The 26,353-nt window shown below is 35.0% G+C and overlaps 2 protein-coding genes and 2 long non-coding RNA genes across 5 annotated transcripts in view; 3 read left to right on the top strand and 1 right to left on the bottom strand.

Moving 5' to 3' along the window:
- The first annotated feature begins 1,034 nt into the window (after positions 1-1,034).
- On the top strand, positions 1,035-3,488 carry LOC130466215 (uncharacterized). The gene is made up of 3 exons (XR_008926225.1): positions 1,035-1,172; positions 1,264-2,063; positions 3,019-3,488. It is a non-coding gene; the product is annotated as an uncharacterized lncRNA (long non-coding RNA).
- Positions 3,489-7,506: 4,018 nt separating this feature from the next.
- On the top strand, positions 7,507-9,819 carry LOC130466214 (uncharacterized). The gene is made up of 3 exons (XR_008926224.1): positions 7,507-7,644; positions 7,736-8,535; positions 9,491-9,819. It is a non-coding gene; the product is annotated as an uncharacterized lncRNA (long non-coding RNA).
- A 1,742-nt stretch (positions 9,820-11,561) lies between these two features.
- Positions 11,562-17,783, top strand: LOC110794543 (zinc finger CCCH domain-containing protein 43). Its single transcript, XM_021999522.2, has 6 exons — positions 11,562-12,868; positions 12,994-13,092; positions 14,753-14,863; positions 15,039-15,308; positions 15,974-16,225; positions 17,374-17,783. Exons 1-6 carry the CDS (start codon positions 11,804-11,806, stop codon positions 17,533-17,535), a joined length of 1,959 nt encoding a protein of 652 aa, XP_021855214.1. The 5' UTR covers positions 11,562-11,803; the 3' UTR covers positions 17,536-17,783.
- A 1,886-nt stretch (positions 17,784-19,669) lies between these two features.
- LOC110794542 (callose synthase 10) overlaps positions 19,670-26,353 on the bottom strand; it is a 40,422-nt gene continuing 33,738 nt past the window's right edge. For both annotated transcript variants that reach the window (XM_021999521.2, XM_056827842.1), the window contains exons 40-51: positions 26,280-26,332; positions 25,849-26,025; positions 25,697-25,744; positions 24,576-24,734; positions 24,264-24,377; positions 24,063-24,151; positions 23,793-23,951; positions 22,637-22,739; positions 21,300-21,419; positions 20,880-20,930; positions 20,610-20,792; positions 19,670-20,210 (exon numbers count right to left, since the gene is read on the bottom strand). In XM_021999521.2, the coding sequence (XP_021855213.1) occupies positions 19,974-20,210; positions 20,610-20,792; positions 20,880-20,930; positions 21,300-21,419; positions 22,637-22,739; positions 23,793-23,951; positions 24,063-24,151; positions 24,264-24,377; positions 24,576-24,734; positions 25,697-25,744; positions 25,849-26,025; positions 26,280-26,332 (1,493 nt within the window). In that variant the 3' untranslated portion in view covers positions 19,670-19,973. The remainder of the gene's footprint in view (positions 20,211-20,609; positions 20,793-20,879; positions 20,931-21,299; positions 21,420-22,636; positions 22,740-23,792; positions 23,952-24,062; positions 24,152-24,263; positions 24,378-24,575; positions 24,735-25,696; positions 25,745-25,848; positions 26,026-26,279; positions 26,333-26,353) is intronic.

The following is a 26,353-nucleotide window of genomic DNA, read 5'->3' as shown; positions in this document are numbered from 1 at the left end:
TGGTTCACCTGATTCGTTCTTATTGGAGCTTGTAAGAGTACGAGACTCTGTGGATCAATAAAACCCTATTGGAGCTCGTAAGAGTACGAGAGAGTGAGTTAGTGTTTGTTTGGTTCACCTGATTCGTTCTTATTGGAGCTCGTAAGAGTACGAGAGAGTTAGTGCTTGTTTGATTCACCTGATTCGTTTATGCCGACACACACTCACTAGTCACTCAACAAGAAGTTATTCAGTTATTACATAATGACACTATTAGTTGCCTATGATTATAGGCAGTCCTTTAATCAATCTTATTTCGTGTCTCTTTTTGATGGAAATTTGTTATCATTATATTATCATTAACTTTATTGTATCACGTTCGAATATTTTAATGAAATTGCTTTCAAATGCATATCTAAATGATGCGAAATATAACTCGTATATTCTTATATTTTAGGTTAACCTAATTATTTATCGGTTGTAGCTTAGAAACAACAACTTCAACAATAAATAAATTGTTTGTGAGAGATGATTATGATTAGTAATGGAACTAGTAACTTGATTTAAGGTGGTGTTCTATAATTTATTTGAATAGGAGGACTTTAAAATCATCCCATTAAAGATACAAATTGTCAAGGGACTAAACTTGAGAGTGGCCATTTCACGTCATTGACAATGATCACAATTTATCTCAGAATGTTTAATACTGTAATCCCCCGTAATTTTATAAATTTTATTAATATATTTTAATGTATAGTTAATTATATTTAAAATAGAATTTACGAGTTTTATTAATAAATATATAATTAACGTATATTTGTTTTATTACATTTTAAATATTTTTAACGATTTATGAAATCAAAAGTAATTTTATAATTTTACGTTGAAAAGAAATCGAATTACGAAAACACGATTGAATTTAGAAAACAATCCTATTCGGTTTGACTCAAACACTAAAACCCAAATCCTAATTCTAGGCCCAAATGGGTAAAGCCCAAATCAATAAACCCAAAATAATCCTCCTTCCTCTTTTCTATTTCACGTAAAACCAAAACCAAAACCCTTTCTTTGCTTTAGTTCCACGTGAAGTGCGTTGCTGCCCCTCTCCTTGCTTCAGGCCGCCGTCAACCACCTCGCCTGACAGCCGCCTGCTTCTCCATCGTCGTCCCTCTCCTCGCTCTCCTTTACCACCGGTAACTCCTTCATTCTTTCTTTATCTCTTTCGTTCCTCTCTCCTTAATAAATGGATCTGTTATTTTTCTTGCCTTTGCTCTTCTTGCTCAGCCACCACCAGCGCTCACCACTTGCACCGCGCAACCAGCCTCGCCGCACCGTCGCTGCCACCGTGCATTTTTATTGCGCCGCTAGCCAGCCTTAACCTTCTCCTTTCGCAAGCAACAGTGCAGCTCTTCGCGAGCCTCCTCGCCGCCGCGCAACACCACCTTCGTCAACCAGCCATCCGTCGCCGCCGCACCATACGCCGCTGCCCAATCTTCTCCTCTCCTCCTTGATTTCGGTTGTTCTCTAAACCTAAGTTAATTAACGAATTTAATTAAGTTTTAATAATTCAAATTATGTTCTTGAATTTAAATTATACATTTTTATGTTTTAATTAGAATTTTCAGATTTATATATTATGTTTAAATAATAAATTTAATTTTCAGATTATATAAATGCATTGAAATAATGATTTTTATTATTAAAAGCATGAATTTTAAGTTTTAAATCATGACAGGATGATTGTGGATTATTGAATTTATTGTTTCGATGTTCTAAGAACGTAGATTGGCCTTGGCAATGTTTTTAAATAAGTTATATTGCTGAAAATTTAAGTATGATATTTGCAAAGAGTTTTCAACGAATTTCAATCTTTAATTCAATAATTGTTATGCTAGGAAATCAAATATTCAAGTTTTGTTATTGGAGAAAAGTTCTAAATATGTTTAGGATGTAGTTAGAATGTGTTAGTATAGTTGTGAATGATTAGAAGTTGATTGGGAATATTTGTTGGTTGTTTTAGGCGGAGAATTCTCTGTAGGCGACTTTTGAATTATTAAAGTGGTCTTGCAGTTTGTTTACACAAGGTACGTACATACCTGTGTGCTTGGAATGTGTGCTAATTGTTGAAACCATGTTGAATTATTGATGAACTTGGTTATGTTAATATTGTTGATGAACTTAGTCAGGTTAAAATTGCATGTTTGATACTGTTGAATGAACATATTAAACCTTTATTGCATTTTGAGGATTATAACATGTTAGTATGGAAGATTGATACAAACATGTTCGATTGGGAACACTAGATTATTTAGTATATAATTCAGATCAGTTAATTGTTGTTCCCTTTTTAGCTTTTCACTACTTTATGAGGGCGGAGGACCTTATTTAGTAAGTTGAAACCTTATACCCATATTCAAGGGTTGATCAGTATTAAAGAAAAATATTTGAGTTAATTGGAATGAGTCTTGTTTGATGCCTTGTGATCACTTACTCAATTTCAAGATAAAAACAGTTATAAATAAATGTGAGTTGCATGCCTTATGTGATTGTTGAGTCATAACAGGGTGTCAATTTGTAAATCATGTAAAGTGAAACTGAGTAGCAATAGCTCTAGACTGTGCACGTCTAAAGTGACGGACAAACAGGAGTTGGGGTTCATGGTGGTAGCCCATGGCCTTTCATTCGGACCGGATTGATCACCGCGTCCTATTTTCAGTCAAACGTTCCTCGATATCGCAGGTCACTGAGGTTACGGAGTCGCGCCCGTACCTCGTCTAGCTAGAAAACTCGGTCCATTGCCTATTTCAATTAAAATAATATTATTGTTATAAAAGTCTAGTCAAGTCTAGCTTAGTCTAGTTAAGTATGGTCGTCAGGTTATCATGCTTTGTCTGCCCTTAATTATGTTTAATAGTATCATGTTAGGATTATTATTGCTTTAGTATGTAGTACTCAGCTTTGCTGATTACGTGCCTTGTTTGTGTGTGTTGATCATGGCTATGCCTATTGATCCTGTGATGACCCATCTTTGGTGAGCAGTCTCTAAGGATCAATAAGCGTTGCCCATCTACAGGTTTGAAGATGATGCATCATTGGGATCGGGATTAGAGAGCTTATAGTTCTATTTGTTTAATTAAGTGATTTAATTTGTTAACTTATATTTGAAAGTCGTCGTACTATTCGTATTTCTTTATTTCCGTTAATTGGTTTTGGACTTAATATGTAATCAATTATTTATGAACCTAAAAGTTAGTTTTATGTTTTCCGCTGCAAAATTCTGAATAAGCCGTACGTTTCCACACGGGCGATAATGCCTTGATAATTCTCTATAGTTATATTTATAAAAGGGTTGTTTTAGAAAAAGGGAATTGTCGGGGTGTTACAAAGTGGTATCTAGAAGCTAAGGTTTTACTTTAACAATTTTTTTTAGGCGCCTAACTATGTAGTTATTTAAAATAAATTTCTTAAAAATCGAGCTTCTACGCACTATATTGTTCAAAAAATTGGTACTTTTTTTTGGGGGGCCGATTTCCTTTTATCTTGTTTGAAAGTATATAATATTTCTTATTTAAGTTCGGAATTAACTTATTTATTCGAAACTTTTCGTTTATGTTAATTAAGTACGTTTTTCTTTATTTTCGAAATTAAATTAAATATATTCGAAAAAAATAAAATAAAAATCTTATTCCTTAAGTATATTTATTCGTTTATTATTTATTCGTTTATTATTTATTCGTTTAATAAAAATTTCTTATTAATTATTCGTTTAAAAAAAAAAAAAAAAGAAAAAAAAAAAAAATTCTTTATTTTATTTATTCGTTTATTATTAATTCGTTTAATAAACTTTTTTCTTACTAATCGTTCTTGTTTTATTCTTTAAATTCTTCAATGTTTGACCTATTATGATTTATTATGAGAGATGGGTAATATAGGAAAGGGCATATAGGATAGAATTATATGTGCATTAGTAGTTAATTGCTAGCATAAGAAGTTAATTGCTATGTGCATATGTTAAATGTTTAAGTGTTGCATGTAAATGTGCATAAAAATTGTTTGATTACACCAAACTTATTGTTTTATTGAATTCTGATTATGCTTTGGTTGGGAAATCGCTAGTAAGATCTTAAGTTGTTTGTTTCATGAATAAAACGCTTCTTTCCAAGTACACCAACATAGGATCCTTTGAGAAGATCGACGAATACTGAGGATCTAGATTTCACTTCACAAATTTCCAAGGAAAGAACAGATAGACAAGATGCCTTAAACATTTGAAGTTGTAATAGTTAGTTTGTTCTTAAATGTTTTGGAGAATAAGTAGCAAAGCTACAACAGTTTAAAGTTAAGGCAATAAGAGTTTGAGTTATTCTTTATTCTTTTCAAGGATGTATTAAACCTTTATAGAATTAGCAATAAAAGTTAAAGTATTCGTTTCCAGTGTGAGAATTCCATAATTCGCCAACAATAGTTTATGTTTATATCATAGAACTTTTAATTTTATTTTAAGGACAGGTGTGTTGTGGATATTTAGGATTGTTATTAACATTCTTTTGAGGAATAGAGTTAGATCATTGATTATCCAAAGGATCAAGAGTTTATTTTGGGCACGAGAATGGGAATATTATTACTTAGTTGTTGTGATTGAATTTCCATTCATTGATTTTCAAATTGTATGTCCTTGATGGGGATATTTTCTTGAATGAGTGACGATGATTGCTCTATTATTGGTGTACATTCTCGAATAAGTGTTTGTTGATGCGATCTCTATGATCAAATCTAAATTTCTTTCGTAGAGAGGACATATGAGTTATGTATCGTAGAGTAATTAATTTTAGGTCGCACACTAGAATGTCAAGCAATAGTGAGTTAGTTGCTGTTATTCGCCTTTTGGCGGGAAGACTGGCTGAAGAGAGAACTGAGCGTCCTGATTCTACTGGGGACATGTTTGAGAGGCTAACCAAGTTAAGCCACCATACTTTAAGGGGAAAGCTGATCCTACCTTTTTAGAGAACTGGGTTAGAGAGTTTGAGAAACTGTTTGGGGATGTGAACTATTTGAGAACATGAGAGTGGTCAAGTTGTACTGTACTTGGAAGATGAAGCTGATTTGTGGTGGAGAGAAAATGGGGTTAGACTTAGCGCTGTTGAGAGATTCAATTGGGATTCGTTTGTTACTGTCTTAAGGAAACTCCTTTAATGTGAAAGCACAAGGCACAATAGTTCATAAACCTTAGGATGGGATTGGCTAAGTTTGTACAAGGCTAAGATAGATGTACTGTGAAATTCAGAAAGTAAATTTAAGGAACCATATTGGAATATTGACCTCGTATAGATGTTTTGAGAAGTCCAAGAACCTTTAGTTATTTCTGTAATGCAAGTGAGGACTTGATGAATAAGGAGTGTGAACTGTTTTTCTGCAGTGTGTTAGAGGTGGGTAAAGAAGTTGGAGTGGAAATCAGGGATGTATTGTGAGTGGATTCATTGATGTGTTTCCGAGTGAAATTGCAAGTATGTTACCTGTTGGAGCCTTTGAGTTCACTATAAACTTAGTTCCTGGAACGACACCTATAACTAAAGCACCATATAGAATGACACCTCTCGAAATGAGCAAAGTAAGACACAATTGCAAGAGTTGTTTCGTTAAGGGGTATATTAGGCCTAGTGCATCACCGTGGGGAGATCCTGTGTTGTTTGTTAAGGAGAAAAATAAGAGTTAATAGGAATCATACCATGCATCTCTTTGCTCCAACACAAAGAGGCTTAACACTCGACCAACTAAGACAAACTCATTTTTTTAGGGAGAAAGATAAGAGTAGATAAGAGTATGGAATCATGCATCGATTTTAGGGAGCTAAACACCATCAAGAACGAGTATCCTTTGCCTAGGATAGATGACATATTTGATCAATTGAATTGGGCGAGTGTGTTCTCAAAGTCTGATTTGTGTTGAAGTACCACCAATTTAGAATAGCTGATAAGGGCCTAAGACCTCATTAGGATTCGTATTGTCATTGTGGGTTTAGAATAATGTCTTTTAGGTTAACCAATGTACCTGCATTAATTATGGATTTGATGAATGAGATTTTCTACGAATTCCGAATTAAGTTCGTTATTATGTTATTGATGATATCCCGATTTATTCAAGGAACAAGAAAGAGCATGACAAACACTTGAGGATTACTTGGAGACGCTTAGAAAGAATCTAGTTTTATTAAATGAAGTATACAAATCTTGAAGTCATATGGGTATAAGTGACACTGGCGGAAAAGTGAATGACTGAATTGATTGAAAACTACGTTACTTAAGGGAATAAATTTAAGAGAAGATTCGAGTGGTCCAGGATCGTTAGAAATCATTTGGCGTCTTAAAAAGATGAAAAGAAATATATGAATTGGTGAAAGAGCTAGGAGTTGTGCCCAAAAGTTATACATATCCATGGAAGGCATAATGAGGTTTGGTAAAAAGGAAAAGTTGGCCAGAAGGAGTCTCTGTAGATCCTGCTAAGATTAGAGAGGTGAGTGAGTGACCTATTCCAAGAACGTGTCTGATATCTAAAGTTTTCTAGGCCTAGATGACCATTATGGGAGGTTGTGAAAGACTTTTCGAAGAGAGCAAAACCATTGGCCAACTTGTTGAAAGAGGAATCGAAATTCGAGTGAGTGAGAAATGTGAGAAAGCTTTCTAGATTTTAAAAGAGCGTTTGACCTTCGCACCGGTTGTCGCATCAATTGAAACTTTATGAAACCAATTACCCTACCCATGACCTAAAGCTAGCTGCTAGTGCGTTCGCATTGAATGATTTGAGTGAAAATATTGTATTGGGGACAGAATTCGTTGAAGTGGAAATATCCAAAGTTATTCCCTGAGATGAGTTACGAGGGCGTAACTCGTTTTCTTTAAGGGGGGTAGAATGCGATAGAAATTCGCGCTTTTGACCTATTTCTATGGTATTTTTATGCATTTTATGCTAATTTTTAGCAACTTATACATGTTGATGCAAGTAAATAGATTCTCCGCATAAGAAAATGTATTCTTGAGTATTACAAGTAACTTTTAGTTGGAAAAAGAGTGCACAAGAGTGGCACAAAGTACTTCTACAATAAGAATAAGTTGAAAAGTTTGGAAAGATATGTGAATTTTCGTGTCAAGTTTCGGGACGAAACTTCTTTTAAGAGGGGTAGATTGTAATCCCCCGTAATTTTATAAATTTTATTAATATATTTTAATGTATAGTTAATTATATTTAAAATAGAATTTACGAGTTTTATTAATAAATATATAATTAACGTATATTTGTTTTATTACATTTTAAATATTTTTAACGATTTATGAAATCAAAAGTAATTTTATAATTTTACGTTGAAAAGAAATCGAATTACGAAAACACGATTGAATTTAGAAAACAATCCTATTCGGTTTGACTCAAACACTAAAACCCAAATCCTAATTCTAGGCCCAAATGGGTAAAGCCCAAATCAATAAACCCAAAATAATCCTCCTTCCTCTTTTCTATTTCACGTAAAACCAAAACCAAAACCCTTTCTTTGCTTTAGTTCCACGTGAAGTGCGTTGCTGCCCCTCTCCTTGCTTCAGGCCGCCGTCAACCACCTCGCCTGACAGCCGCCTGCTTCTCCATCGTCGTCCCTCTCCTCGCTCTCCTTTACCACCGGTAACTCCTTCATTCTTTCTTTATCTCTTTCGTTCCTCTCTCCTTAATAAATGGATCTGTTATTTTTCTTGCCTTTGCTCTTCTTGCTCAGCCACCACCAGCGCTCACCACTTGCACCGCGCAACCAGCCTCGCCGCACCGTCGCTGCCACCGTGCATTTTTATTGCGCCGCTAGCCAGCCTTAACCTTCTCCTTTCGCAAGCAACAGTGCAGCTCTTCGCGAGCCTCCTCGCCGCCGCGCAACACCACCTTCGTCAACCAGCCATCCGTCGCCGCCGCACCATACGCCGCTGCCCAATCTTCTCCTCTCCTCCTTGATTTCGGTTGTTCTCTAAACCTAAGTTAATTAACGAATTTAATTAAGTTTTAATAATTCAAATTATGTTCTTGAATTTAAATTATACATTTTTATGTTTTAATTAGAATTTTCAGATTTATATATTATGTTTAAATAATAAATTTAATTTTCAGATTATATAAATGCATTGAAATAATGATTTTTATTATTAAAAGCATGAATTTTAAGTTTTAAATCATGACAGGATGATTGTGGATTATTGAATTTATTGTTTCGATGTTCTAAGAACGTAGATTGGCCTTGGCAATGTTTTTAAATAAGTTATATTGCTGAAAATTTAAGTATGATATTTGCAAAGAGTTTTCAACGAATTTCAATCTTTAATTCAATAATTGTTATGCTAGGAAATCAAATATTCAAGTTTTGTTATTGGAGAAAAGTTCTAAATATGTTTAGGATGTAGTTAGAATGTGTTAGTATAGTTGTGAATGATTAGAAGTTGATTGGGAATATTTGTTGGTTGTTTTAGGCGGAGAATTCTCTGTAGGCGACTTTTGAATTATTAAAGTGGTCTTGCAGTTTGTTTACACAAGGTACGTACATACCTGTGTGCTTGGAATGTGTGCTAATTGTTGAAACCATGTTGAATTATTGATGAACTTGGTTATGTTAATATTGTTGATGAACTTAGTCAGGTTAAAATTGCATGTTTGATACTGTTGAATGAACATATTAAACCTTTATTGCATTTTGAGGATTATAACATGTTAGTATGGAAGATTGATACAAACATGTTCGATTGGGAACACTAGATTATTTAGTATATAATTCAGATCAGTTAATTGTTGTTCCCTTTTTAGCTTTTCACTACTTTATGAGGGCGGAGGACCTTATTTAGTAAGTTGAAACCTTATACCCATATTCAGGGGTTGATCAGTATTAAAGAAAAATATTTGAGTTAATTGGAATGAGTCTTGTTTGATGCCTTGTGATCACTTACTCAATTTCAAGATAAAAACAGTTATAAATAAATGTGAGTTGCATGCCTTATGTGATTGTTGAGTCATAACAGGGTGTCAATTTGTAAATCATGTAAAGTGAAACTGAGTAGCAATAGCTCTAGACTGTGCACGTCTAAAGTGACGGACAAACAGGAGTTGGGGTTCATGGTGGTAGCCCATGGCCTTTCATTCGGACCGGATTGATCACCGCGTCCTATTTTCAGTCAAACGTTCCTCGATATCGCAGGTCACTGAGGTTACGGAGTCGCGCCCGTACCTCGTCTAGCTAGAAAACTCGGTCCATTGCCTATTTCAATTAAAATAATATTATTGTTATAAAAGTCTAGTCAAGTCTAGCTTAGTCTAGTTAAGTATGGTCGTCAGGTTATCATGCTTTGTCTGCCCTTAATTATGTTTAATAGTATCATGTTAGGATTATTATTGCTTTAGTATGTAGTACTCAGCTTTGCTGATTACGTGCCTTGTTTGTGTGTGTTGATCATGGCTATGCCTATTGATCCTGTGATGACCCATCTTTGGTGAGCAGTCTCTAAGGATCAATAAGCGTTGCCCATCTACAGGTTTGAAGATGATGCATCATTGGGATCGGGATTAGAGAGCTTATAGTTCTATTTGTTTAATTAAGTGATTTAATTTGTTAACTTATATTTGAAAGTCGTCGTACTATTCGTATTTCTTTATTTCCGTTAATTGGTTTTGGACTTAATATGTAATCAATTATTTATGAACCTAAAAGTTAGTTTTATGTTTTCCGCTGCAAAATTCTGAATAAGCCGTACGTTTCCACACGGGCGATAATGCCTTGATAATTCTCTATAGTTATATTTATAAAAGGGTTGTTTTAGAAAAAGGGAATTGTCGGGGTGTTACAAATACCTAAATCAGAAGCAAGGAAAGACTAATCATTAACACAAATACACTATAATTAACAGAGTTAAGCCCATAATTGGGACCTAAGTTTTCACATAAATCACCAATTGGGACCTCACTCTTATTTTATCACCAATTGAGACCTAAGGTTAATAATCCGGCAACTTAACTCAGGTTTAACTCACCGGAGCTAAAAACTGAGATCCTTCACTATTTATTTGTTTATTTAATTTTCACAAAAAGCTTAAGAAAAACATTCAATGTTGTTACTGATTTTTTTTAACTCAATCTTTCTTTCTCTCCCTCTCCAGTTCCCATCTATGTCGTCTTCTCCACCAAGACAATATGAATCCCGTATCTCCCTCAACTCTCCTCTTTTCCTCTAGTCTTTCTTAAGGTTTAGTGTTTCCCAATTCAATTGGGAAAGGCAATACCTAATTCAGATGAATAAAACTCCTCAATATCCAATTATACATCGCAATTATCAACCCCTCAGTTCATGGGATCAAAAATTCAGTACACAGATCAAATTGTATACTCCAAAATAAAAAGAAAATATACAATCAGGATTGTTAGAGCTTAAAGGATAGGGGTTAGCAAATTCGAGATGTGTTGGTCTTGGTATAATTCCCTTTTCATTTCTTAATTTCTCTAAGTTTAATCGTTTTTTTTTTTTTTTGAAATTTGGGTCTTGATTTACAAATTTGATTTAATCATTTTTGTTTTGGTTATTGTGTAAAAGTAATCAGCATATTTTGCACATTGTCGACTAATTGTAGACTAGTTATTAGTTAAATTAGAAGAAATGTTGAAGGAGCAAGAAAAGAAAGAGGATAGAATGAACCTGGGGAAGGGGATGAGACGAAAAGTACTGGCATTGAAGCCAAAATGGAGAAGGTAGAGGAAGAAATTAAGAATAGAGTAATGAATAATTAATCAGTTTTTACTTTTTATGAAAAAAAATATTTTTTTTCTAACCCAATGATCCAACTTATTTTAACCATGGTAGTTATATTTGACCGGAAAAGTGAGACTAGGTCCTTAATGGTGAAAAAAATAAAGTGAGGTCCTAATCGGTGATTTTTGGCAAAACTGAGACCCCAATCACGAGGTTAACTCATAATTAACAATGAATAACATAACCAAGCTAAGTGTAGCCTAATAAAAAAGAGAACATATTCCTTTATAAGGGTTTGGGTTTGGGTTTGGTTGGGGTCGGGGTTGGGGGTTGGGGGGTTGTTTGTGTATGTTTGTGGGTTGAATCTCATCGTCAATTTGAGGGTGAGCAATCAGGGCGAAATTGGCTCGAGAAAGATGATAACTTGATAGGACAATTTAACTATGCTTATTAAAAGATGAAATCCCCTTTTTATAGTTTTTTTTTTATTGAAACCAGCAGCCCTACTCTTAGATGTTGTTTGGTTGGCATATAAAAATATGAAAAGTTAAAATTTATAGGAATTGCAAAGTATGTGACTTATCTGGTTAACAAAATTTTGGTGAAATGAAGTTACTTATCTGGATACACAATATTAACCAAATAACTTTAGTAAGTTCCATAAATTTAATTAAAGAACTCATTTTCTATATATTTGTATTCTTACATGAATCAAAAGACACCTTATTATATTTCGTATTAATGACTAATAAAAGCTATTCTGCACAAAGTACTCGTACAAATTACTCTATAAATGAGAAAAGGACGATTAAAACTTGTGATTTATGTTACAGATGTCTCCGGTCTTTGTTCGCCCAAATTCTAACTTCTTTTTTCCGCATACCAAATGCGGAATGAATGCCCCTTTAAAGTCCTTGACCTCAAGTAGTACAGTAGAGTACAGTACAGTGCTCCGTAAGTTAACAAGTGGGTTAAACTCAGCCCTTCCTCTGTTCTCTCTCTCCTTTTTATTCTGCGGCAAAATCAACCCTTCCCATTTTTTTAGGGTTTTGTAATGTTGGAGCTTCAACAATGGAGTTAGGGTTAGATTCTTCATCAACGACCTGCCCTTTAGGGCTTTCTCTTTCTAAACAACAAGAAATTTCTGCAATTGACTCTCCAGAACATCCTTCTCCCTCCTTCGATGATCATCAATCTTCCGATTCCATCAATGATAACCTCGGTTCCCTCACTCTTGTCGAGGTCCCCGACATCAATCGCGGAGATCTCACGGCGGAGAGAGAAAATAACGATGAAGAGAATGGGGAGATTGAGAGTGTGAGAAAGGATGAATTGAGTGGTAGAAGTAGTAGTGGTAGTTTTCACACCGAAATCGACGCCGCGGACAACAATGTCAGCTTAGACGGCGATCTTACGGCGGAGACAGATAATCACGAGGAGAATTGGGAGATTGAGAATGTGAGCAAAGGCGAGGATAGTGAAAAGGAGTTAAGTTGTAGAATTAGTATTAATAGGCTTCAAACTGAAATTGGCTCTGCCTACGATAATGGCGGTGACGACAGTAATCGCACGGAGGAGGGAGAAAACAACGAAGAACATAATGTGGAGGAAAAGCAGGAGATTGAGAATCCGAGGATAGATGATGAGGACGGTGAAAAGGAGTTAACTTGTAGAAGTAGTAGTAATAGTAATATGTTTCAGACCGAGATCGACGCGGATAACAATGGCGTCGAAGGAGGTTTTAGTACAGAAGAGAAAGAAAACAGTGAAGAAGAGATTGGGGACGAAAAGCAGGAGATTGAGAATATGAGCCAAAATGAGGACAGTGAAAAAGAGTTAAGTAACATAAGTAGTAGGTCTCAAACCGAAATTGACACGGAGAACAATGGCGGCGAAGATGGTGATTGCAGGGTCGAGAAAGGGGACAATGAAGAGAATGGGGAAGAAGCTGAGGAGGTTGAGAATGTCAGCAAAAATGAGGGTAGTGAAAAAGAGTCGAGTCGTAGAAGAAGTAGTAGTCATAGGTTTCCTGTGAGGCCTGAGTCTGAGGATTGTGCATTTTTCCTCCGAACTGGGACTTGCAAGTTTGGGATGAATTGCAAGTTTAATCATCCTCCTAATCATAAGAAACTTCAGGTAGTATTTAATTTTGGATTATTTTCTTATTTTGATTACAGAAATGAGTTGATAGGTTAAGATAAAAAAGAAGATTTTTTTTAAAACTTTTTTTAATTCGTAATTTGATTCCGCCATTGTTTTAGGGTGCTAAGGTGAAAACGAAGGAAGAATGTGCCGGTTCTGCTACACAGAGGGTGATCGAAAACTATGAATCTGCGGATAAGGAACAAGTTGATTGCAAGGTATAAATGTGTTCTTTATGGACGTCTTTTTATGTCAAAATCATGCTTTGATTTGATTAGTGTTATTGACGATTAATTAATGCTTAATGTTTCTACTTTATACTCTTAGCCTTTTGTACTTGGCCCTTAAGCATCTTCAATGGTTGCTCATCTGTCAACAGTTAGCAGATTTGATAACTTTTTTCAATAGTTTTGATTCTAGGGAAATTAAGGAAGATTGAATTTTTCGAAATGTGTAGTGGAATTATTTTTTGAGACTCATAAGAGAGTCTAACCATTGGAGGTTCAAGATGGAATGCAGAGGTGGCTAAGTGGTACAGTATATTTTTAATATAAGGTAATGCAAGAAATGATCAAGTTTTCTTGCAAACCCAGAAGCATCTTCTATGCTAGGTAACATGAGAGAGAGGATGCATTAAAAATTCTTGGAGAGAGAGAGAGGTGTTGCTTGTGTTTATCCCGGAGGAAAAGGAGGTGTCCTCTAGAAGCATATTGGTTTATTTTGTATCAGAACAACTTTGATGACCCTTAATATTTGCTGGGTACAAAATTTTAAGCAAAATACTATGTTTTGCTTAAGGCTTAAAACAATAGCAGTTATCGCTTGATGTTGATTGATTTATATGTACTCCCTCCATCTCTTTTTGTTCTTCCTACTTTGACTTTTTTTGTCTCACAAAAATAAATATGTACTAGGTTGATGAACTTGCAGAACATAATCAAATGACTACCTAATACTCTATGCTGTAAGTGATGATAGTAATATGATCGCTTGTTATGCGCCCGTTACTCTGTTAGGAATCAACTTGTGTGTCTGTATGATTCATATTACTGCCTGTGTTCCACTGTGAAGGGCCTCAAGGCAAAATGATGTTTGGTGATAAACGTTGTTAACATGATTCTTGCTAAATGTGTTCAGCCATTTATGGCTGAAGACATCACATCACGTCACACTATGAGTTTTCGTCATTTTAGTAAAATTTTGATGTCCTGTTACACTTCTGGTATAAATTGCATCTTCAAAATAATGTACGTTCTTAAATATTCCTACGGAATATATCATAGTATAGAAGCAAGAGGGCATCTTAAGCCCTCTTAGCCCAGGTTTTACCCCGATGTTTCGAACATCATATAGGCTTTATTGTCATTGATGTTGCCTTGATGCCTTCTCTTCAAGTTATGTAGAATTCCTTAACCTTAAACATGTTCTACTAATTTTGTAGTGTGTTTCATTTTAGTGATTTAGTCCATAAAGTTGTTGCATTAGAACGGATTTTTTTTTTCTTTAACAGTATCTTGTCTAATTTACAAGTTACATATTATGTTTCTTCCATGTTACTGCTAATAATCCACATTAGTCAAACTGGGTTGGGCTGATTTATTCTCCATCTAGTATAGATGGTTCAGCACTTCATCCGTCCTAAAAATTGTCTTGGTATTGTGCATCAATGATGTTTAAGTGAGTTAGCTATACAACTTTTGAGCAAAAAATGGTAATAAATGACGTTCCCTTATTTATCTTGATTTTGAAGTGTTACCAGAACTTTGGGCTGAGAGTGTCAAATTTAGATATCTTCCGTGTCATTGATCGTTTGCTTTGAGTTCTTACCATATGAAGCAGTTCTAACTCTTCTATGTTTGCCCTTTTCTCTTTATGCAGTACTTTGATCGTCAAGGAGGGTGTAAGTTTGGGAAAGCTTGTAAATTCAACCACAGCAAAAAAGTCAACTCTACCTTAAAGTTTAATTTTTTGGGTTTGCCGATTCGTCTGGTACTAAAATAAATAAATTCTATTATCTTAGTTATCTTCTTTGCCTACCAGAATTTGTTATGGTCATTGGTGATTAAGTGACCTGTGTTCCTGGAAGCAGTCTTCTTAATTATCTAAAGCTGTTCACTTGTCGCTTGTCATTTGTATAATTTGTGATGAGTTTCTGGCTTTACAGGGAGAAAATAAGTGCCCTTTTTATATGCGCACCGGGTCTTGCAAGTTCGGAACAAATTGTAGATTTAACCATCCTGACCCTACATCTGCTGGAGGACCTGATGCCTCTCCCAGATACAGCAATGGAGGATCCATCTTTTCACCTAATGCCTCACAATCGACTCTTGCACCCTGGTCTCCTACCGCTGTAAATGAAAGTCCTTATATGCTGCCTTTGATGTATTCTCCAACTCAAGGTGTTCCTTCACAGTCAGATTGGAATGCTTACCAGGTAGGTTTTACCCGACTCATCTCTGTTATCTAGGATGTCTGTTTGAGAAACAAGGAAAGGCGTTAGTGGTGCAATTTTTTTGTACTACGGGTCATTTTCAAGATGATCTTTACACTTTCTGTTTTAGTCCATTTCATAATGTTATTTACACTTTGCTTTATTCTATTTTTAGACATGGAATTTTACTACCTTACCCTTCTTACCCCATAACATTCCAATTTTCTACTCACTTTCTCTTACTTTATTCATTTTTTTTTTCTTACACCCACCCACCTTTTTACACATTTCTTTTACTTTTCCATATTTTATTATAATCAACCAACTTATCTACTTTTGTCTTAATATTTGTGTAAATAGTAACCGTAAAGATCTTTATGAAACAGAGGTAGTATGTGTTTTATGAAGCTAGTGTATTGTTCTGTATGGTTCTTTAAACTGTCTGACATATAGGATATGTTCCATTTTGTGGCTGCTGTGTGTTTATGTTCTTGGGATGAGGAAAGTGGGTTGAAAAACTATGAGAGTTTCTTTTGGGACTAGGAAACTTAAAAAGAAAAAAGTATTAAAATGATATCTTGTATTATTGTCCCTTTATCCTCTTCAATTGTAGTTGCATTCTAACCTGTTTTGTTTCCCCCACTTCCACGTATGTTAACCTTGAAAAGGCTCCAGTATATCCACCTGAGAGGAGCGTTCACATTCCACCAACATATGCAATGCATAGTAGTATACAGGAAAGGCCGCAGCAGATGCATGGTGATGACTTTCCAGAAAGACCTGGCCAACCCGAATGCAGTTACTTCGTAAGAAACGGTGATTGCAAATACAGATCTGCATGTAAATTTCACCATCCCAAAATTGCGACGGCTCAGTCACCGTCATGTCTTCTCAGTGACTTGGGTTTGCCTCTAAGATCTGTAAGTTAATTATACTTCCTTGGCTTTCTTTTGTTATCCCCTTTAGATTGTTAGGTTGCTGCTTCTGACCATTATTAGGCGACATGTGATTGGGGACATTTCTGAGAATTTGAATTGAAATATAACAATTACTCTTCACTATATTTATGAACCTCTCCACCATACGGCCATACCAGTATAGTCTTTTATTTTGAGTTATTTGATAAGGGTATCATTAAGAGTAATGTGGGAACTTTCAAAGGTTAACTTACTAAATTTGTATTGTTGGCTTACTTTGTAGTTTGTAGTAGTATTTTTGACAACCAAGAATAGAAATATGGCCTAGGGGCATAGGGAATATATACTTTGTAGTAGTATTTTTGACAACCAGTCCAAATGTCCAATTGATGAATGATGATTAATGAAATAGCCTCAATGTGAAATTACAATAAAGATAATTTTGACTCATGTTGTAGGAGTAGGCCGTGTAACCTAGTTTTTGGTTTTTTTTTTTAATCTCGGAGTAACCTCTTTCTGTCCACGTGGAAGACCTGTATTCTGAATGGCTGAAAATCATCTTCTGACAATTGGACATTTGGACTGGTGCTAAAATAATATGAACCCTTAATCGTGGCTGATAGATGAGATAACATGCAAAATTTTACAAGGGAAAAATTAGTGCCTTAAATGGGGTATTTAATTATTTTTTGATATTGATATTTGATATTCATATTCATATTTTGACGTTACATCTATAACAAGAAAGTACTGGTAAGAACTAGACTACCCAGAGTGCCTAGTTTCTGACAAAAATGTTCCAGTTAACTTTTCCGGTTCAGTAACGGAGTGTTCTTATCATCTAGTTATCCCATGCACCCAAATTATCAAATTGATTGTTTTGGATGTCTGTTCTGTTTTGGGTCTTTGTTTTATGCAATACCCAGTTTCTTCTTAAACCATATGTATCTTTATTGCTGATATAATTTATGGAAAAGAATGAATGTAAACGTATGGAATATTAATTTATTAATCCACAAAACTCTTGTTTCAAAATCATCCCATACATGAGAGAAGCTGTAGGTAAGAAGATTAATTTGATACTTCATTTTGGATCCTTATTTCTAATGTTCATTTCTAATGTTGGTTACTGCTTTGATTTGAGCATTCAGGGTGAAAATGTTTGCAGCTATTACAGTCGGTATGGAATTTGCAAGTACGGTCCTGCATGTAAACATGACCATCCAATAAACCATGCACATTCATCTATGTTGACTGTCTCAGCAGTAGATCAACCTTCACTTTTAGGTCAACCGCCTGGCCGTGACAGCTGAATCTTAAATCCTGAATCTGAAGCATTTAACATATACATTAGAAATGTGAAAAATGGCATGTAATGATTAGTATTATTCAGGTTAGAAGGAACTAAAGAACTGGTTGAAGCTTATGGGGAAAGCTTTTCCAAACGAAGGGTTGCTCGAAGAAAAATTGTAAATTATGTTTCAGATTATGATGTGTAAATTATCAACTCAAAATTCCCATAGTTGAAAACTTTATATGGAGGAGTTTTCACCTTCTGTCATGTCATCCCTCTTGTAGATCAAGGACAGAGATTCCTGTAAACTTGCACCTCACAAGAAATTGCAGGTTGGTAAAAAAATTAATTTACTTGTCTTGAAAAAAAAAGAGTAGAAATATCTTTGAGAAGTTACACCTTTTCTTTTTCAATCAAAAATCCATTGTCTTGAAGTGCATCGTTTTGACTAGCCACATATAACAAAACACACTCTAACCATTAATATATTCACCAATTCTTAAATGGATTTGGTCCACATAAACTTTGACTAGCCGCATATACCACTATGCACTCTAACCATTAATATTCACCGATTCATAAGCGGATTTGGTTCACACTAAATTTATTGTGGACCATGTCTAAAAAAGGATCAGCAATCTGTTCCTAAATTATTTTGGTATGTTTATTAGGATTATATGAATAATTTTTTTTTTATCAAATTGGTATTAATACATGTTGTGCTTGAATAATGTGATTTAAAGTGACAATTCACTTTAAAAACATATGGTTACTATGATTCAAAAAATGGTTACTACATCTAAGAAATTTGTTCACAATTCTTCCCAATTAATACTGAATGAACGATGCACTATTGGTATCGGAGTAATTATTTACATATATATAAATAATGATTTTTTATCCAAATATATATTACGAAGTGTATGGTGCTAAATAAAGAAAAATAATGTTTTCAAAAATATAAAATTCAATAATATATAAAGAGTCTCGTGAGAAAAATATGATATTAGATCATTTTTTATGGTGGTACATATAAGTTATAACTACACAACCCATTAGATGCACGAGCATAAAACTAGCTTTTATATTATTACTTCCTCTATTAGGGGTGTAAGTGGATTGAGAAAAGTCCAAAGTCCATTCAATTAAGTCCAAACTTGTCGGACTGGACCTCGGAATTAGACTCAAAAGTTTGAGTCCAATTATTTTTGGACTAGACCTGGACTCAATCTCAAAATCCAATTAAGTCCAAAGTTTTTAAATTTTAATTATATGCTTTGTATAAACATGTGTAATTTTAATGATATCGAAAATATGTGATTTTTGGGCCTTTATTTATTACGAGCAATAAAAGGAACCAAATGTCACACTCTATATAAAATCTATAACCAAAAAAAACTCTTTCCCTCTTTCTCTAAGCGGTTGTGATGGTTGACAATTGACCTCTGTTTCATAATAAAGTAACATAATTTTCTTTTTGGCCGTTTCAGAATAATTGACACACTTCTTCATTTGGAAAAGACCCACCAATAAACAATGTTTTTGTCTTATATACCATGACCCACTAACTAACTTCTCTTACACTCACATGACCCATTTTCTCATATATAAAATGATTTTACTTACTACTCTTTATATTATAAAATCTCATTTCATAGTCCCCATACATTATTTACTAAAACTACGTGCTCAATATAGTGCGTCAGTTATTGTGAAACGGAGGGAGTAATATATTTTAAACTCACATCTTTAAGAATTGAAAGATTTTCCAGCTAAGTATTTAGATGTGTAAAACATATTGTTATTTACAGGCTTAACTAATTTCTGGTTACTTATTTTTCCTTTGTGGAAAAGTGACTTGTTGTTCTACGTGTTAAGGAATCTCGTACCTAATATTTACATTCATATATTTTATTTCACGTGTCAGATAAAGTTTGACGATAAAAGTGCTATTTACATTTATGTTCGAATCATTTGGATTTCCCAAACCCTTATTTTACTCGGAGATTCTAACTGTAAATGTCACAAATTAATAGTGTCCGATAAGAGACCATAAAGATAATAAAGTCATTTCGAGCACTCAAGATGTATTTAGGTAAATACTAATTTGAAATTGCATATCAGGAGGAAATGGTTAAGAGGTCCAAACAAAATATCAAAAACAACTGCTCATCATTGAAATATATCTGTATCTTACTCATTTACAAGATCAAACCGCCAACCCAACAAACCCAAAAAAGAGAGAAGAAAGAATGAGAAAAGAGTAATACAAACAAAAAAAGCTACGGAGTACAAAAATGATACAGAAGGATGCTAAGCTCAAGACATCAGAAGCCATAACCGGTGTGTTACAGGGTGTCTGAACACCTTATCAGTTCTCATTGAAGAATTCGAACTTACAGCTTAGCCGCATAATGGTTGAACAGGCTTCAGCAAAACTTGTTATATTCCCATTTCTCACATCTGAACATTGGCTTTGTTTCCAGCAAGAATCTTTGAGATCTCAAGACCTCGACTGAAGGCTTGGTTGAAAAGAAGCCGAGACTGGAAGGTCGAGATAAATGGGAACCAAGAAAGAATAGCAATTGGTGCAAAGATCATCATACCCATCCCAGCATCATACATTCTAGCAAACTCCCGGATGGAATCCCACAAACCAATGCTTCTGACCAGCTTCTTCCAAGTGATTGCAAGCTAAAACAGAAATGAAAAGATATAATATTAAGACACAAAAAACTGTATCAAAGCTACACCAGAAGTCCAGAACTACGAAATGCAACCAACAGTTTCCAGGCATAAATTGAATTTCAGGATTGATCATTAATACACACAACACGAAAGAAAAACATGATGCCTTTCACATTTATAACAGCATGATCCGACCTATCTTGTGCACTGATTATTATTCGCATTATGACCAATATGTCTGTGCTTGCCTATCAGATAATGCATCCCGTATTCATAATCTTTTTAAATAACAAATAAACGGGTACGAAGGGAATTTCACCAAAATACATGGGAGATTCATGTAACACGAAGGAACAACGCAAGGGCTTTACCAAAAACAATATTTTCAGCGTTACAGAAACTTACACAAATAATTCCCCATCCAGTTGCAATGAATGCGAGGACACAGGCAAACAAGTCTGGAATAGTGAGAGGAGTGAGGATGATAACAAGGATAATGGCTGCCACGAGTCCCAAGGCAGTGACTCCCTGGAAAAAACGCATCCATAACTGGAATCCAGCATACTTTTTGGGACTGAAGCTGAAAATCTGTAGCCCATGAAAATATTATTAGTTTTGACTGGTGAATTGTACAATTGACAATCGCAACCCAAATAGCGAAATATGGAAGCAAACCTTAAATATAATGACAATGACTGCTAGAACAATCCAGGAGAAGCCATACATCTGGATCCATAACAGCAATGGTTAGGATAAAAACATCAAACAGCTCTATCAGAGAAATCAAATTGCTTTGAAATAATAAGATTTCAACAGTATCCATACATAATATAACCGATTTTAACATGAACCCCCCCCCCCCCCCCCCCCCCCAACGACAAACAAAAAGAGTACAGAACTGCATGAGTCACCAAAGACAGTTGAACATAGGCCCACTAATTCAATTTAGTCTGACATTTACAAACTCTCAAAATTAGGAAAAGAGAAGTCCAATGCATTTTCTAGCACTCACCCTCTATAGCTCTAAAATCAATGTAAAACAGACTAGTGAAGCTGACAGGAAATAAGATTTACAAAAAAGAGCAAAAAACTAACCGCCAGTGATGTGTTTGATGGCATAACATGGAGTTTGTAGACAATGCCGTACTGGAACATGAAAAATCTCAAGCTCAAAATTGTTTCCAGAATACGACCCCTCCAAGTATGAATATGTATCTGCAGGAGCATCAACAATGTTGAGATGATTGTAGTTGAAAAAAGAAAATTAATCAAGCTCATAAACATAAACTGTAACCAATGACAAGCAAGCTCAATTTATAGACAAGCAAGAATACAACTAGAGGGATCTGGATTTTAATTCATAAACTGTAACCAATGACTAGGGAGATATTTTCTTTTGGAATGTAAAATTAGACACCAATAATGAACCTGAAAATGAGTTTTTATTTTTGTAGGATTCAGCACGCTAAAAGCTTTACCATAATCAGAAAAAACTCTGCGTGTCATCAGTTTAACTAAATAACTAGTTTTTAGGCCCGGGCGATGCCTCGGGTTACTACATTAATAACATTCACACTACTTATATTTTTTTTGCAATGATAACATGAATATGTAGTAGCTTAGTGGTAAATGTTTTATTCTTTAAACTCAAGGTCAGGGGTTCAAACCTTACGTAAGCCATGTTTGACATTTTTTATGTATATGAAGAGTACACGGAGCGATCGACTCATAAACAAAGCGCCACATGTCACGTAAACTTTCTTTAAAACGCCTTTTAATATATAGTAAAGATTTAAATTACTCAAGAGATAACACAATTGAATCTCACAACTTAGACCCAATTCAAATAGGAGAAAGAGAAAGGATTACTTCCATAAAAATTCCAAGGCTTTATGGAGTGAAACAATTCAAAGTTCGGTTCACACATCTATGTGACACAACCCGATGAACAACTCTCCCAAACATACACTAATGCAAGCATCAATATGGGAAAATGACAAGTGTCTAAAATATGTTTTCTTCCTGGAACATGTGGACCCACAGCACTCTAAAATTCCCACCCAATCCATAAAAATAACATAACTTTCGCAAAGTGATGCCAAATTTAGAATTGCAAGAACCTTTTGACTTTATAAAGGCATTTTTAACATGTAATTTTCATCGGGTTATAAAGTCATTATTCTTTGGACTTTATAATTTTCATAAAGTCATTTGACTCATTTAATAGACTTAATCATCATTTTTAACATGTATGACGCTGTAGTATCCCACAGGTGATATCAGTTTATATATGTGAAGCATCAAACTTACTTATATGCAGCACATGAAATATACAGGAGAAAGCAGATGTAGATCAACAATAAAGGAAAGCAATGACAAGGGTACAAATCATGACACTCGCAACTGACTGAGTGGTATATGGTGAAACAAACCTGTTCTTCATCCCACCAAGATTCCCAGCTATGTTCTCCTCTTATACCAACTCCACCTTTGTAGAGAAGCCAACTAGCCCAGTCATCCAAATCTTCCACAGTCCTGAGGAACACAATAGAAGTGATTCTAAATTAAGTAATAATCAGATTGGAAGTAAAGGAATAAACAAAGTAGTTAAATAATTAGGTCTGTTTTCTTGGTCTCTGATAAATCCCACATGCCATGTTGACACGACACAATGAATTTCCATCGGAGCTGCTTCAGTCCATGACAGTTATGGATCAAATTTTGGTAACACCAATACTCATGAATTTACATCACTACATAAAGTCATTTTGACTCATTTATATTCAGCAGCCTACACCGGCAAAGTTGGGCAGCACATCAGCTATGTTATTAGCAGGTGGCCATCAGTTAAATTAGTTTTTTCTCAAGGCATCCATCTCCAACCTCCTTTATTCTCTTACATTATCCTGATCCTATCACCAAGGATAGATAAATTGAGCCAAACTCGAGCCACTAGCTACAAGTCTACAACATATACAACCAAGCCAAATGACTTCTTGGCAAGCATATCATGCGAAGTCTACTTCCATACAGTTTTAAGTCTCTATAACCGCATGGTCCGCATCAAAGAAACTGACAGCCCACAAGCGGGACACCTAGCTCTATACAATCAGCAAGGAAAACAACCACCACCCGCATGAATCCCCTCAAGGTAAGATTTGGTGAGGTCCAGATGTAAGCAGCCTTCCCTTGCTATTAGCAGCTCTAAACTTTATACTCTAATTAATATACCTGAGTCCCAGTTACATAGGAACTGAGTTTTGTCTCTCCTTCCATCTCCAACCTCCTTTATTTTTTGGACAAGTTCTCTAATTTGTTTCCTTAACTCTTCTATTTCTATCTCACTGGATGAAATAAATGGGGCATGTGGTGAAGACAGGAGAATAATAGATAGGATTACAGATAAAATACAAAAAGCCGCTAAATTAGATGGTAATAAAAAAGTAGAAGCAGACTAGACATATTTATATATGGAACTTGCTTTTGCCATTTAAGCCCAAGGGATTATATGAAGATAAAATATAGATCGTAATACTAAATGGCAGAAAAGATACAGGCAGACGAGAATTACATCTCTATAAAACTTACTTTTGCCACTCAAATCCCGAGGGATTAAAGATGTAAGGAGCAAAGAGCCAGGAGATAACAAGAAACCAACTGCTGAGTGTCAATAATACAAAAGAGACAGCACCATTCCTTGTGTAGCCATACGCGATGTAAATAGTGAGCAGCAATGCTACTTCAAGCCTGCAGCAGATAGAGAACAAACTACGGGTCAAAACATAGTTTCTAAAGTATATGTCCATATTAAATCATTACCATCTGTTCATAATTCCCAAATCACGAGATATTACTCACGCTTTTATAAAATGACTTCTAGAGTAGAGCCTGTAGTTCTCGGCAAATTTGATATGCTGGACAACAAATCCCCTACCGGTAGCCCTATACTGTTAACAATAATTATAATAAAATTATAAATGTAGTCGGGTAGAAGAAATAATACACAGCAAGTATCAATGGAGACAAAATATGCAAAAGTGAACTTAGTTAAGAGCATACTTTGGCACCTCCATGCAAGATAGTACGACCAAAGTAATGAGTCCTTGTTCCTAATGAGAACGTGAAGAAGACTGAACATAACTGCAGCTGCATAGTAATGAAACTGAAGATAGCCTGCACGTGAATAATAAAAATCCTTCTTAACTAATAGAAAATGGCTGATCATTTAAAACAAAGTGATTGGAGAGTAAAAGACAAATAATAAGTTTCAATGGGAAATTTTTTATCAGCAATGGAGAACACCAACATAATGCAACCGTACTGGAAATACATCTGAGCTATCAATTATAAGATAAGCATAAGCAGTTAAACCTTTAGCAAACCAAGCTCTAGTATAAATCCCATTATCATTGGTACAGCAGTAAAAATTCCAATTTGAACCAAAAACTGAGCATTTAGAACTGCATCCAAAGCTGTGCTCCCAAGAATTCTGGCATCTCTTGCAATCCCTTCATCAAGTCCAGAAAATGCCTGTGTATATGCAAGTGATTGGTATCAAAACAACAATGAATTTAGAACATATAGCTATGCAATGAACATTGCTCTAACGGTTCAACTTGGTCAAGCTTGATCCAGAATGCTCTATGAACCTGCAAGTGGTGCTTCAAAATGTTGCAACATAAGTTTTTGTGAAAAATAGCAGGACAATGCATATCTAGATCAAACTCAAAGAAACTTCCTTCACTCCTGTAATCTCGTGTCTTTTTTTTTATTTACTACTTCTTCAAGGGAACATCAATAAATATGGATCTTTTACCAAATTGGCTACTTTGATAATTTTATTTACCAAAATGACTATTTTAAAATTCTATTTCCCAAACTAGCTAAAATATATTTATCAAAATGACTATTTTGACTTTGAGGCAACAAATAACAATCTTTAAACCGGTTTGAATTTTTATTTATTTACAGAATACCGGTTTGGTTTTTTTTTTCCCCCACTACAAGCAAGCACTCCAGTATTTATTTTTGAGTTTTTTTAGATGAACCATTTGTTTTGATACTAGCTGTGAAGTATACTAGATAGTCGACATAACATCAACACAAAACTTAAATCACAAACTAAAGAACATTGAAAGAGTAAAGGTCATACACTCTTAAGATCCAATAAATATATTGCTTAGGAATTACTTTAAAATTTCTTGACAATATCATCCTCAGTGTGAACGCATAACAAATTTATCTTTATTCAGCTCCTTAATTGATGAAATAAAAGAATAACATGAAGCATATGTGAGAAAACACTTTTTTGAGACATCGTCCAAAAGAAAATAAAACCCAAGAGTTACGGATGGAGTCAATAATCAATCGAAACCGTGTTGAGTTCTACAGTAACAGAAAATACTTGAAAACATGCAGCGGGATCAGTTCACGACTTCACGCAATTCAAGAGATGAAGGACAAATCAAAATTTTCTATCAGGCCAAGCTTACCAGGTATACTCTCCCATACAGGAAAATATATATAGTAAGAACTGTCATCTGCATAGAAAAGAATACCAACGGTGTCAGAAATAAGAATGAGCAACATAAAAAAACAGCAGGAGAGGGAGAGGGGAGATCTAGGAACTTATTGCAAAACTTACCATCGTGCACACATAATAACCCACAGTAGTGAAGTAGAAAGAAAGCATTCTGAAAAAGTCGAAAAGCTGCCCAAGTCGGTACACGTCTCTGCTGAGGACTTGCTCTCCATTTCCTCCAGCAACCTTACCCTCAAAAAGTGCAATCTGGTTCAACCCAACATCTCTTCCCTTGCCAACCTATACATTAATAAATGAATTAGCTCTTTGTCTAGCCAGCATGGCAAACCAGAATTACTTTTTCACAAAGTGTCACCTACGGCCTACCCTTTCCGTGACGTATTTAAGAGAATTTGGAAGGGAAATAAATGGGGACGTGATAAACAGAAATATAAAGTTCTTGAGTTTTCTAATCTTCAAAAAGAAAAAAGGTGACATTTTCTTTAGGAAGAAGGGAAAGATAATAAAACACAAGGATATAGTAGTCAGCAAACCTGTATGTACTCATGGTGTGTAATATTTCCCTGCCGCAGGGTGGAGTTGAAACCTGCCACAGTAAAGAGCACCA

Source organism: Spinacia oleracea, chromosome 1, assembly GCF_020520425.1.
Source record: "Spinacia oleracea cultivar Varoflay chromosome 1, BTI_SOV_V1, whole genome shotgun sequence".
Taxonomy (NCBI): Eukaryota; Viridiplantae; Streptophyta; class Magnoliopsida; order Caryophyllales; family Amaranthaceae; genus Spinacia; species Spinacia oleracea.
Note: the sequence above shows the minus strand (reverse complement) of the source record. Positions and strands in the feature narration are given on the sequence as shown.

Coding starts and splice junctions, on each gene's coding strand:
- LOC110794543 (XM_021999522.2), top strand. CDS start 11,804: ATGGAGTTAGGGTTAGATTCTTCATCAACGACCTGCCCTTTAGGGCTT. Junction 14,864..15,038: donor TGGGTTTGCCGATTCGTCTG/GTACTAAAATAA, acceptor CTGGCTTTACAG/GGAGAAAATAAGTGCCCTTT. Junction 15,309..15,973: donor CAGATTGGAATGCTTACCAG/GTAGGTTTTACC, acceptor AACCTTGAAAAG/GCTCCAGTATATCCACCTGA.